This window comes from Malaya genurostris, chromosome 1 (genome assembly GCF_030247185.1).
Source record: "Malaya genurostris strain Urasoe2022 chromosome 1, Malgen_1.1, whole genome shotgun sequence".
Lineage (NCBI taxonomy): Eukaryota > Metazoa > Arthropoda > Insecta > Diptera > Culicidae > Malaya > Malaya genurostris.
In genome coordinates this window covers 14,824,035-14,838,085 of record NC_080570.1, presented here as the reverse complement: position 1 = coordinate 14,838,085, position 14,051 = coordinate 14,824,035, and the positions used below count along the sequence as shown (strand labels likewise).

At 38.6% G+C, this 14,051-nt stretch overlaps 1 protein-coding gene across 4 annotated transcripts in view; it reads right to left on the bottom strand.

Annotated features, from left to right (window-relative positions):
• Nucleotides 1-14,051, bottom strand: part of LOC131433088 (ankycorbin-like) — a 174,908-nt gene that overhangs the window by 78,036 nt on the left and 82,821 nt on the right. For 2 of the 4 annotated variants that reach the window (XM_058599879.1, XM_058599897.1), the window contains exon 2: nucleotides 471-1,037. The exons of 1 other annotated variant lie outside the window; for it this stretch is intronic. In XM_058599879.1, the coding sequence (XP_058455862.1) occupies nucleotides 471-905 (435 nt within the window). In that variant the 5' untranslated portion in view covers nucleotides 906-1,037. Of the gene's footprint in view, nucleotides 1-470; nucleotides 1,134-14,051 lie in introns of those variants that run through there. One more of the 4 variants, XM_058599887.1, reaches the window with a different exon arrangement.

Below are 14,051 nucleotides of genomic sequence, written 5' to 3'. Positions count from 1 at the left end.
CAATATAATTTTTCTACTGATCGCATTCAGCAAGCCACTCAACTCCGGAACCGCAAGTCGGATTCGGAGAAAAATTCAATACCAGTTTTCTAAGTAAGAAAACCATCACCGGTTGGCATCACTTCTGCCGAACGTTGTTTCGTCAGCTTCCAGGAATAAGTTGGCAAGCAAGGATGTGTGGAACGTTGATGAGAAGTCCAACGTAGATCCGTGCAACCACGGCAATCGCGGTAATGTGGCTGATGAACAAAACAGCGCAAATGTTCACTTCATACTCGAACGGTACTTTTGTTGCGGCTAATAGGGCTAATTATTTCGCTTGCTAGCTTTGCGATGAAATACCAACTAGGTAATAAGTGCAGAGTTCATCAAACCAAACTAATTACATGGGGTTGGCTTCGCTGAATTCGAACGGTCCCGCGGTAGAACTTTGTGACAAAATATCATACGTAAATCGTAAATTCGCTCACCTTTTCTCTCAGCTCCTTAACGGTTTCCTCGGTCAGTCCCTGCTGGCAGGCGTACATAAGCGAAGTGCATCCTTCCGATAGTCGACCGCTCGGCAGGGCCGGGGCCGAAACGCGACGCTCCTTTGGTCCGGTTTTTTTCGCACTTTTGCTACGGCTCACTTTGGCACCAGTTCCACCGAGGACAGGCAACTGCAGCTGGCTGGGACTCACCAACACCGGAGAGGGGCTCGGCAACGGCGGTTCGACGGTTACCACAAGAATGTCCTGGTCACCCTGCTCCTTAAACTTGACCGTATGCTTCGGGGCACCGGCGTCTCGGGGAGTTTTACTGAGGGTGGCCGGTTTTTTGTGCTGCACTACCAGCACCGGAGCACCGGCCGGCACTAGAGGCGACCGTGGAATGGACGCGGGACGGGATTTATGCTTCGCCTCCATTTATTCGGCCGGTGCGCACTTTTCATCTTCGTGGTTTTATTGATCGAACGCCGGGTTGTTGGGGGTTGCACTTTTTTCGAGAAGGGGAATGTCACTGGGGCGTGATTTCTTGTTTTGTTCCGCTCTCGACGACTGTAGAACGATGGCGGTTAATTTTTTTATGGCAGGATCAAACAACTAGTTAACTGGTTTCGAAAGTTCATTTTCTGTCCCCAAAGTAATAGTAATAGTTTTGATTTTCATTAAAATTTCAATGCTGTTTCATGAAAATGAAATATGGTATGAAAAAATAGTTTCTATTACTTGCTGTGAGACGTTTATTTCAAGTTCGAGTACACAATTTATTTCACAATGCAAGAATTGATGATTTCCGTTAATAAAATTCTGGGCAGCCAACTGCCGAGAGTGAACAATATGTTTTCCGAACTGCAGCAATCCGATTATGATCGGCTTACTGCTTTTGGTTTTTCAAAACATGCAAAAAATTGTTTTGTTTGCCAAATGTCTTAGAAATGCAGAAAAAAACGTGCAGATCTGGTGTAATCTAAAAAAAACCTTAGTGTATTTACCATAAAGAACCATTATTGACGCGAAGTAGTTTTTACTAATACCGAACGAAAAACAAAAGAATGAATTAACAAAACGATCAGAAATTGGCAGCAAAGCATCCTCTATATGCAAGACTCTAATCTGCAAACCTTCGGAAATCCATGGAATTGCTGTATCATTGAGCATCCTCCAAAATGTTCCACATGCAGTTTTCCTTCCAAACATTCAGTGTGAGATATCCTCTTCGTGAGGAATGATTGTTTGGTTATTTGGAACGACAACTTGATTAACACATAGTTTGTTACACGGCCGGTTCTCTGTTGGATGGTCGTGTGCTGGTAATGGTGTCTACTGTCGTGAAATGAAGCTAGAGTAGTCTCATTCACCAGGTAGACACTGTACTGTGTTCCTAGCAGAAATCTATGCGATTCTGTGTGGGATACAATCGGCACTTCAGCAGAGAATCTGAGATAAACGAATTTATTTTTGTTTCGAAAGTCAGGCAGCATTTAAAGCACTTAGTTCGAATGGTTCACGGTCGAATTTAATGATCGCATGTCAAACTCAAATTGAAGACCTTAGCATTTCAAATGCTCCTAAACCAACTTTACCACTTTCGACTAGTTGGATAAAGCACAAGATTCGTTCTGGAGCTGGCGCAGCTAGTCTATTCCATTTTTCCAAGCATCATTGGCAAGTATTCTGGTCAGAGCTCTGAATGTACATTGCAAACTCATCTATCACATGTCTACTATTAAGCGTGCTTAGTATTTATCGTGTGATTTGTGTAATTGCGATTACGGTACTTCATAGCAATCTGTGATTTGTGTGAATGCGATCTGGTCCTTCATAGTAACTGTCCCGCATTGACGTGACTACGTATCCGGGTTTTTGGTTCTCCATACATGGTTGAGTCTGTGTATGGGGAGCTCAAATTGGAAGATATTCTATCGTCTCTCACCCAATGTTGTAAGGAACTATAGTAAGAGGGGTTTATCTTTCTTCCTGGAGTAAATGAATCCAGCACAGCAGTTTTAGTACATTGTTTGGCATCCCTTATGAGGTGACGAATTTACTTCAGCGAATCGTTCTGAATTCTTCCGGGAATGCAAAATGGTGTCGCTTTTGAGCAATTACATGCGGAATCGGCCCCCGTTCAATTTGCATGTGTGTTCGGTATAGCGTATTTTTCACTGGTTTAGAGATATATTTCATTCAAGACTAATTTTTGAAAAGGGGGTATGTGTATGTGAACCCGAATTATTTTATAACAAATTTAACTCGAAATCTATATCTTCTATGGAAATTGTCTGTCTAACAAGATGTTTTAGGTAATGAATTTACCTTTCTAAAAAAATACACACTGAGAAAAAAATCCTTTCATTTTTCATAAAATCAAAAATAAAGTTTATTCTTTGAAATTCTCAGTTATTCCACTGCACGATTTTATTGTTTTATACCACAAAAAAGTTACAAAAAAACGAACGAATGTTTGAAACAGTAGGAGAGATCAACGATAAAAAAGTATCCCGAAAAAAAAGTTTAACAAATTTTCGAAAAATGATGTTCTGGTAAAAATAAATGTGGAATATTATTCTTCAAGCTACACCCAATGAAAAAAATCCATATAGTTCTAAATGCAGTCATTTTCGATCTTTATGAGAAGCAAAATCAAGATAATGGAGATAACAGTTCGGCTGAAAAGTTCGTATCGTTTAATAGAAACACACATTTTTTTGCCGAAATTCGTTTTTATTATTCAACATAATTGCCATCAGAGGCGATACAGCGATTATAGCGATCTTCCAACTTTTCGATACCATTTTTGTAGTACGATTTGTCCTTTGCCTCAAAATAGGCCTCAGTTTCAGCGATTACCTCTTCATTGCTTCTAAATTTTTTACCAGCGAGCATTCTCTTGAGGTCTGAGAACAGGAAAAAGTTACTGGGGGCCAAATCTGGAGAATACGGTGGATAAGGGAGCAATTCGAAGCCCAATTTGTACAATTTCAGCATGGTTTTCATCGACTTGTGACACGGTGCATCGTCTTGATGAAACAAAACTTTTTTCTTCTTCAAATGAGGCCGTTTTTTTGAAATTTCGTCCATCAAACGCTCTAATAACGCTATACAATAGTCACTGTTGATGGTTTTTCCCTTTTCAAGGTAGTCGATGAAAATTATACCATGCGAATCCCAAAATACTGACGCCATAACCTTACCGGCCGATTGTTGAGTCGTTCCACGCTTTGGGTTCGGTTCATCGCGTGCAGTCCACTCAGCTGACTGTCGATTGGACTCCGGAGTGAAGTGATGGAGCCATGTTTCGTCCATTGTTATATATCGACGAAAAAAATCGGTTTTATTTCGATATAACAGCTCCAAACACTGCTCAGAATCATCAATTCGTTGCTGTTTTTGATCGGTTGTGAGCTCACGCGGCACCCATTTTGCACAAAGCTTTCTCATATCCAAATATTCGTGAATAATATGTCCAACATTGAAAATCATTTTGTGGATTTTTTTCACGTTTTCATCGGTAACAGCCTCTTTTGGACGTCCACTGCGTTCATTGTCTTCGGTGCTCATATGACCAGTACGAAATTTTGCAAACCACTTACGAATTGTTGCTTCGCCCGGTGCAGAGTCTGGATAACACTCATCAAGCCATTTTTTGGTATCGGCGGCCCATTTTTCATCAAAAAGTAGTGGCCCTTATTACTGGTTTCACTACACGGTGAAAACCAAGTGAAGTGATTGTCACCCTTATTATCGGTATCACTTCACGGTGAAAATCGAGTGAGCTGAATTTAGGTCCTTAGTACGGAAGTCGCATCAAAGATAAAAGTAATTATTTGGATGAACTTGATGTCATTATGAACATCACGCCATAAACATTTCGTTGAAAAAATGAGTTTTTTCCACTATAGTGATCACTTCACTATGCGTGATACTGGTAATAGGGAAAAACCAAGTGAAGTGACATGTAAGTGAAAGGAATGTGAAAGTGGAAGTGAGAACGGTAATAAGGGCCAGTGTTTCATCAACACACGAAGTTCTTTTTTTTTCATTTTTTTCACAATAACAAAAGTAGCTTCACTCAAAATGCAATATCTCACAAACTAATAATCAGACAGCTGTCAAATTTATACACGTATCTTTTGAAGGTTGGTACTAACTGAAAATGGTATGGATTTAATTCTAGTGGCGCCCTCTCATAGAAACGATACGAACTTTTCAAAAATTCACTTTCAAAAATTCACTTTCAATTTTACCCTTTTTAGGGGCACTGAAACGTGAAAAAAATAGTTTCTTGTTTTATGGATTTTGCCGTTTTTAGACTCCTAAACTCTGCACTGTTGTTGTCTCTGTTGGAAAGTTCTTTTATTTATAGTAATCACAGCTTTACAAAGATAGCCGGTTTCTGGTCTCTTTTAAAGGATTTATGTCCTCTCAGGAAATGTGGCATTTTCCGTTTTGCACTGACTAAAATTATTGTGTTTGGAACTCCGTAAATCGTGATAATGGCCACCAAAGTACCATAAGTTCTGATATGTATCAAAAAGGTCACCGGATCTAAAAGAAAACCTCTAAATCGTCCAGCCGAAGCATGAAGCCGCACACCTTGTCTCAATATCTCATTATTACGATTCTTGTAAACCATTTGTACGCCCATCGGATCGACACAAGAAAAAAAACCGGTCCCGGACTCAATCGAAACGACGGTGCAGCATTCGAACGCCACTGTCGTAGATCCAGCAGCTGATATCCATACGAAACCGGCATCCTTTTCAGCAGCACCGGCAGCAGCAGGTTGACGGCTGGGAGGGACAAAGGCGTGGCAAACAGCACTCGGTCGAGATACAACACAATTCGCAAGCATAATATAGAATCTGCCGCAAGACAGTGCATATATTTCCAGTGCCCATTTCCATTCCCCATTCTCGATACTGCCTGATGTCTGCCTGCATTCTAATGGAGCTGCAGCCGGTCGGAGAAAAATGCCTGCGAGTGCAAAATGAGCATCTGACCTATAAAGTCGTGATTTATGTCTTTCTGGCATTCTTTTTTCACCGAAGTTGCCACCACCACCACCACCACCATCATCACCGCCATATCGGAAGTGCCAGGATCTTCGTAGCCTTCCTCTTCTCACTACCGCCAGCCAGCGCAGCCATCGTAGCAGTGTTAGGTGACAAAAATACTTTATGCAGTTTTTCGCACAACTCCGAACCGGGTACTGAATTATTCAGTTGCCGTTTGCACGCGGGGTTCATCTTTAAATATAAACTCACTCGGCAGTCGGTGGCGGTCGGAGGCGTCTTCGGCGTCGTCGACGGAACTTTTTTTCCGTCCTTTTATTTGCGTGCATCAACCGGCGACGAAAGGCGGCGCCTTCCAATTTCCTGCAAACGGAATGTCGGCAAATTATGAACAAATTTTGCATGGCTTGCTGGGTTGACGGGGCAAAAATAACTTTCCTGAATATCCGCTCGCAAAAGGGATGTGCAGGTATTTTGAGTCCGGTGAGCGAAACGGGAGAACTCTTTTGGGTAGTCTCGTGGCTCTGCCCTCGTGCCAAAAGCAATTCGCTGATGAGCTTCCGGAATGCAACTGCAGGTGCACTTTCCGTCGTCGCCGTTGCCGTTTAGGCTATTGGGTGGCGACGAGGAAAAACATTCCGTTTAGCGCCTACAACCGATGAGGATGGTGGGAGACCGCAAGACGAAGATACGAGGGACGAGGTGTGAATGATCTAACAAGCGTCGGAAATATGAGCGCGACACGCCATCCTCGGCCTGTCACCAGTTGCCCCATCGGTTGTTTTCGAGTACGTAATTTTACTGTCGTGTCGTGGCGTTTTTTAGTTGAAGAGACATGCCAGAATGATAAATGCTACAGATTTTTTCGAATACACATATCATAGAATTATTGTCGCCATAGTCGCCAAAATCTGCTATAAATTAAAATGTCGATTTTAGGCCATTTGTGCCAAAGACCTCAATTACCGGTGGGTGAAACCATCAAGCATTCGGAGTTATGAAATCTAATTCAGCTAAAAGCACTGTGATATGAGATTCAAAAACTACCTCCGTTAAAATATGATAGGGGCGCTGCATCCTTTCTAAATATAAGGGTGTTATGAATTTCGACTAAATGCATATTTCCTTGTCATTATGACCTACACACTAAGAAAAATTTACATCATTGAAGATGCACATAAATGGAGCGTCGCGATTCACTTACATTCACAATTCAAAGCATGTAAAGATGAGTCATATCAGTAACTTCACAGTTAATGTAGCTGAAGCTTACATCGATACAGATGCAAAGTTTATTTTTACATGTTAGGAGAAGTAATATTGTGTCATCGCCGAAGAAATTACGGCATGCTTGAATTTACGTCAAGCGTAAATTTCATTTTTTCTAAGAGTGTATCAAAAGAATTACATTTTATAAATCAATTCTAATTCGAATCCAAAATTTGATTTTCAAAATTCGACCAGACTCAGTGCATCAAAAACCAATTCGTTGAGGGTACCAATCATCTCTGGAACATAACCGGACTGACAGTCATGTTCATCGAACCTGGTCGTTCGGATTTTAATGGGGATTTTCGAAAAGGGATTTTATTTAGAACCAGATATGAGAGAAAGGTCCGATGATTCCAAGTCAAAGGTTCAATAATGGACACAAACCTATTAATTTAAATCATCTTGAATCATTTGTCAAAATGTCATATGAGTAATGCCAAATATATAGAAAGAATTTTAAACTGGCTAGCTCTAGTGTTTTCGCAATGACTGAGTGGAAACATATATTGGAGAAGCCAAATGAATAAAAAACTTAACAGAAACGATGATTTTTTGGAAATAGATACTCTCCGAGACAGGACTCGAACCTGCGTTCTTATGCATTCCGTGCATAGGCGCTACCATTTCGCCACCCTGAACCTTGTGATAGACACAGCTCTAAAACACGGTTAGGCATGATAGGCATCTTTTTTCTAAAAAAATCATCTTTTCTGTTAAGTTTTATATTCATTTGGCTTCTCCAATATACGTTTCCACTAAGGCATTGCAAAAACTGAACTTAGTTAAGGCGACTTTACGTCAAACCAACTAGAATTTGTGTGAAGATTAAATTTGCTTGGTTTATGAAAATTGTGCATACCTAAATTTGATCATGAATTGCTGAAGCTGTTCTTGAACTGATAGAAGATGATGTTTGAGGTAATATTTTGGAAATCCAAGAAAACCTTTACAATATGTATATTTTCGGGACAGATTTGATGTGGGGTCGTATAGAAATCCAAGATGGCGTTTTCCGGTTTAATGATATTGTTTTAATATGGGTATTTTCGGAATTGATTGAGTATTTTCAGAACGGATAGAATCAGAAAGCGATATTTGAGTTCTTTTCGAAATCCAACATGACGAATTTCGATTTATAAAAATTCCTTGAAAATTCCCCTAAAATATTGGTATTCTCGGAACGGATTGATTAGTAGGAACCGGAAAATTATGTTTGAGGTTGTTCCGAAATCCAGGCTGGCGACTTTCGGTTTATCGTTATTGCTTGAAAAACCTTACAATATTTGGTATTTGGGTATTTTTTGAAGCGATTTAATGAACAGATGCCCGAAAACGATGTTTGATTTCGTTTCGAACTCCGAGACGGCGATCTTCGGTTTATCGATATTCCTTGAAACCCGTTAAACTAAGTGTATTTCCGGAACAGATTAAATATCAAGAAACGATGTTTAAGCTTTGTTTGAAATTCAATATGCTGACTTCCGGTGTGTCGACATTTCTTGAAAACTGTTGCATTGTATGGGTTTTCAAAGAATATCAATGAACCGGAAGATGCCATCTTGGATTTAGAAACAATCCAAAATTTGTTTCCGAAACGCATTCGTCGAATCCGTTCCGAAAATACCCAAATTGTGAGGGTTTTCAAGGAATATTAATAAACCGGAAGACGCCATCTTGGAATTGAGAACCCACTCAAACATCATTTTTCGACATCTACTCATCAAATCCGTTCGGAAAGTACCGTAAATTGTGAGGGTTTTTAAGGAATACTCGCCCTTATTCTGAATAACGACGTATTGATTTTTCGATCGAATGTGGTTCGATCGAATCATAGCTACCTTTTATTTTGCTAGCGTTATGGGGAATACAAATGAAATACGAGCGAAAAAACAATACGACGTTATTCAGAATAAGGGCGATTACTAGATCGGAAGTCGCCATCTTGGATTTTGAAACGATCTCAAACATAATTTTTTATGCATTCACTCTTTACATCCGTTCCGAAAATAGCCTTTTTTGCGAACCAAATCTTAATTAACGTAAACCCTTTTTTACAAACTCCCTCGATTTACATTCATAAATGAAGGTTTCGGTGTAATTTTATTTTCTTCACGTTTTACCTTTGGATTAAATTGAACTGCTAGATGGCAAGACAGCTTAATTTGAACGGCTGAAAGCATTTGGTACTTACCAAAGACGAAACCTTTAAAAATAATGATTTTGTGCTCTTTGCTCAAACCATCAACTAACAAGAATTACAAATTTGAGTATTTTGCTGGGAAAGTTTGTATCATTTTATTATTTATAAGACAATTCGAAATTTTCAATTCATTCTCCTGTATATTCGGAACCGACAGGCCGGTTCAGAATAAACTTCAATAGCAATCGGTACAACCATAATACCATTCACCTAAATCAATTCATTCCTCTCTTAGTAATTGTAATCAATAGTAATCAATAGAGAACTCAATTCGTTTTATAAGAAATGGCTTGACCGATTTGGACAAATTTAGCTTGAAAGACAGTAGGTCTTATAAATTCATTGATTACATTTGAGTTTTATCCGGAATCGACATCCATTTCCATTTCGGACCTAATCGACTTTTCGCGGAATCTGTTTTCATCATATTTATGTCTAACTAGCTGACCCGTCGAACTTCGTCTCGCCTGAAATTATTTTTTTAAATTTGTGTTTTCGAACAGCAGAGTTGCCAAACGTTAATGTTTCTTTACATTATTTTACTGATTACTTGGCTTACAATAAACGAATTACGACAAATTCATATCCAACACAATAACTTCGTCCCGATAAAGAAATATCATCAAGAATTATTGTGGATTCAATGCTTTTGTTACGCAAAAACTAAACAAATGCACCGTTTGCCATCTCATCCTTCGAGTCAGTGTATTGAACAGAGATTGTAGATCTCTCTCAAACTAAAGATTTGACATTTGGGATGATGGATTGGATTGAATCATATCTGACTGGTCGTAGTATGACCGTGAGAATTGGCGACTGCGTTACTCCATCATTCATCGTGAGCTCTGGCGTTCCTCAGGGAAGCCATCTAGGACCATTCATATTTCTGCTATATCTAAATGATCTGAATTTCGCATTGCAATGCATGAAGCTATCATTCGCCGACGATTTCAAACTGTTTCATCTCATCAAATATCTGAAAGACTCAAACTTCTTGCAGTCACAGTTGGATGTATTTTCTAACTGGAGCAACGTCAACAGAATGGTTATTAACGCCTTCAAATGCTTCGTTATCTCTTTCTCTCGTAAACGAACCACGATCATGTATGATTACACTATTTCGCAAGCTGTACTAAAACGGGAGACATCATTTAAAGATCTAGGAGTGTTATTGGATTCAAAACTTAGTTTCAAAGATCACATAGAATATACCCTCTCTAAAGCATTAAAGATGCTAGGATTCATCTTTCGCATCTCAAAAAATTTCAATAACATATACTGCTTGAAATCGTTATATTGCGCTCTAGTTCGCGAGTATGCTGTTGTTGTTTGGGCACCATATTATCAAACAGATAAGCTACGCATTGAAACTGTTCAGTGCAAGTTCATTCGTTTTGCTTTGCGTCGCCTGGAGAGATCCATTTAATCTTCCAAGCTACGAAAATCGTTGTAGGCTCATACACTTCGATTTGCTATCTGTCCGCCGTGATACACAAAAAGCTGTTTTCGTCGCGGACCTCATCCAATCTCGGATTGATAGTGCAGATCTCCTACAACAGCTAAGTTTTGACATTCTTCGGCGTAATTTGCGGTTTAATCCCTTTCACAGAATTCCTCGTGCTAGAACTAACTAAGGGTTCATTGAACCGTTTTCGAGTATATGTCGCGTATTCAATACTTGCTCTGATGGATTTAATTTCAATTTATCTCGTAACGCCATTAAAACCCGTTTTCTTCAAATCTTTTCCCGCTAGTTTTATTAGGATAATTAGTCAATATGAATAGTTGTTAGTTAGCTTTGTATTTTAAATAAGGGTAATTAAAGATTTCGTTATGTATCATTTGGTCAAATGTTATTTGTTGATACAAAAGATGAGAATGTTTTATGCCTGCTGGAGAAGGAGAACCAAAATCTCAGCTCCAGCAGGCTTTTCCCTTGCTCCTAAATAAACAAATAAATAAATTAACAGATGGATGAAAAAGAGATGACCAAGATAAATACTTTAAATTGGCCCCACAAATTTCCAAAAGCAGCCCTCGGGGATTGTTGTTTATCATTGAATATTAAGACTTATTTGTACTGAAGCCGTTCAAAATTTAATAGCAAATCCTTAGGGATTATCGAAAGTAATAAACTAATTTTGAACGGTTGTCCATAACCTACTTCACCGCTACTGATATTACTTAGTCGTGTTTGATTAATGTTCGTAGCAGGATAATGACAGGATCAATTTTCGATTAACGAATTAGCGATAAAATGAAAAATACTTGGACATTCGAAAGTTCAAATTACCCTTTTATTAAATATTGTGTCCATTAACTTTGACATGAACGCTATATTCGTTCAAGAATTGTATCAAAAGGCCTCTCATTCGTCGAGCCACCACCTCGGTTTGCTTATGGCGTTTTAGTTTTTAATTTTCACTACACCGGTGCAGTGCTACACTGAGGCATAAATAAACGAACAAAAATGACGAAAACATAAACAGTAACCATTGACTACAATAAACGATTCCATTGCACAGAGCTACACCAATCTTTTGATGAGTGCTACACCAGTGGTATCGGGGCAGAAAAAGTGTAGCACTGGTGTAGTGCAATTGGTAAAAACGAACGGTTTCAGTGCAGCTTTCGCTACACCAGTGTAGTACAATTTAAAAACGAAAACGACATTAGTATTCAGTCCTGAGAATCAATATTCTGTTCTAGCGGAGTGAACATGAGGAGTGATTATTCTTATCGTTAAAGCCAATGTATAAAACAGCAGATCTCACAACTAATGGTTCTTACATGCCACGATTTCTCCTTCAGATATGATATTCACGATTCGCATATGGTAATTCGTCAAGTAATCCAAAGTTCGGAAAATGAAATGATTTGGCTTAAGCAGCTTACAAATGTCATGAATACCATAAATATTTTCATCTGAACTCATTATTTCAACAGCAGAATCCTATCATTGATACGTAAAAAAATCGTTACATAATTTTATTTGTTCAACTCACGCCCACTATGGCCAACATAATTTATCTAACTACATCTACTGGTAAATGACATTAGAACTTGTGTTTCTGTTTAGCTAAAACAGTCATTTGGCAAGTAATGATTTTGATACCCTATTAAGCACGTGTTTCCAAATGACGAATCAATCATGCATGTAAAATCTCCACCCAAATCTACTCGTTGCGCGCCAAAAGATTCTTTCAACGATCTAGTATTCCTTTCTTCGACGGCCAAACACTTATGCAACTCGTTATGCGCCAAACACCTATCAATGATCAAGCAATCATTGGCGACTTTTTCAGTGGAAAATTCCATTGTCCATACAAAATAACTTTATTGGTTTTTCCCACTTTTCCGGTAAGTTTTCCTAATTTTTTTGATGTACGAACCCGGTGGGGGTAAAAACTGATCAAACAAAAAAAAAGCATCTCAATCCGTCCATCCGTTCTTACGTGATGCGATTACAAAGAATGATCTCTGCATTTTTATATATATAGATTAATCTCTCACAAAAATAAGTGCAATCAATTCGTAAAATCGGACGGAGGAATTCGATCCTAAAGTACTGATAACGATATCAATTTATTTTGTTCGTTGAGGCGTAAAATCGTCTAGAACAAAATTCTACTTCTCTAAGTAGGGCTATTGTATCAATCATTAGTAGATTACTCACCATATTATTTAACCGATTACTCCACTTTCTATCAACGACTTTCGATAAAATCGGATACAATATTTTTGCTTCGGTTCTAAGATGCAATACCACGAAAAAAAGATCGAAAAATTGATCAATTACTCTACCCAAAAGAAAAATAAACAGATTGGAAAAAGACTGAAAGCTAAAAGTATCGGAGTAGAAAACCGTAAATATGTTTCTGACGTGCTAGCTTTAGTCTATGATAATCCATTAACGGAGACACATCGAGTGCGCAGACCGCCATCTACATCAAGAAAGTAGAATTACACCCGGCTTCAGTCAATGGCGAAACTCCGTTCCTCAACCCTAACCGCAGAAAAACACATCAACTGGTTGTTATGTGAACAGTTCTGCTGCGGAACGTTCGCAGTGTGAGTTTCATAATCATCCAGCTGCTGGTCGTTTGCATTGGAGAGAAATTCACCGAAAAGTTAACGAAAAAACTCTATTAATCGACCCTTCTAAGGGCACAAAACATTCCGAAAGAACCATAAGAGATATTCTTTCATTGGAATATGAAGGGAAATCAGATGTAGCAATGTTAGTTTAGTGCAAATCCAACACAAAAAAGGCACCAAACAGTGTACAATATCGGAAAAAATTTCACAAGTCAGCACTTCTCTGGGCCCAGACATGAATCCCAAATAGCATTATAACAGTTTTTTTTCGCTGAAAAATGCAAATCCAAAGTGAAGTATTCCACCTTAAAATTCTGCTATGTTTGTAGCATTTTTGTAGTCGTTAGGATCGCCCATTTGACAAAATGTGTAAACGAAATCGCATAAAAAGAAATCCATTCACAAAAATTACATCAGTATTGAATTAGTCCGCACTGTGAGCAGTTCTGCTGTAGGACGGATGGACAAAATGAAGCCTTCTGCAAATGATTTTTGTCTACTTTGTTCGCACTGTTGATGTTGTTGTTAAGTGCATCGTTCGCAGTGCAGCTTTTGCTTCAAACAAATGTCCCATGAGATCTATACAAAATTTGTATATTTGGTTTAATATTTGCATAGGGTTTAGTTTTGGGAAACTGACTTCTTACAAAAATCGGTTGGAGATCACCCTATAGAATCAAAAAAATCAGTGCATATAATATTTTCGTAGGAAATTTAACGAGGTAGCAAGCCTTCGAAGAGCGCAAAACAAGTTTTTGAAATAAAACCAACACAAGGTGCAACAATGGCTCATTTCGTAATATATCTAGCACCACTGCTGCTGGTGACCGTTATATGATTTGACTTTTTTTTGTTGTACTAGGTAGATCTGATTTGTTTGATGTCTTCACGACAGTTACTCGGTATTGTATGAAGATTCATTTTAACCAACAAAAACCATGTTCCAAAGTTTACTGTTAATACATATCATTTTACGATCACTAG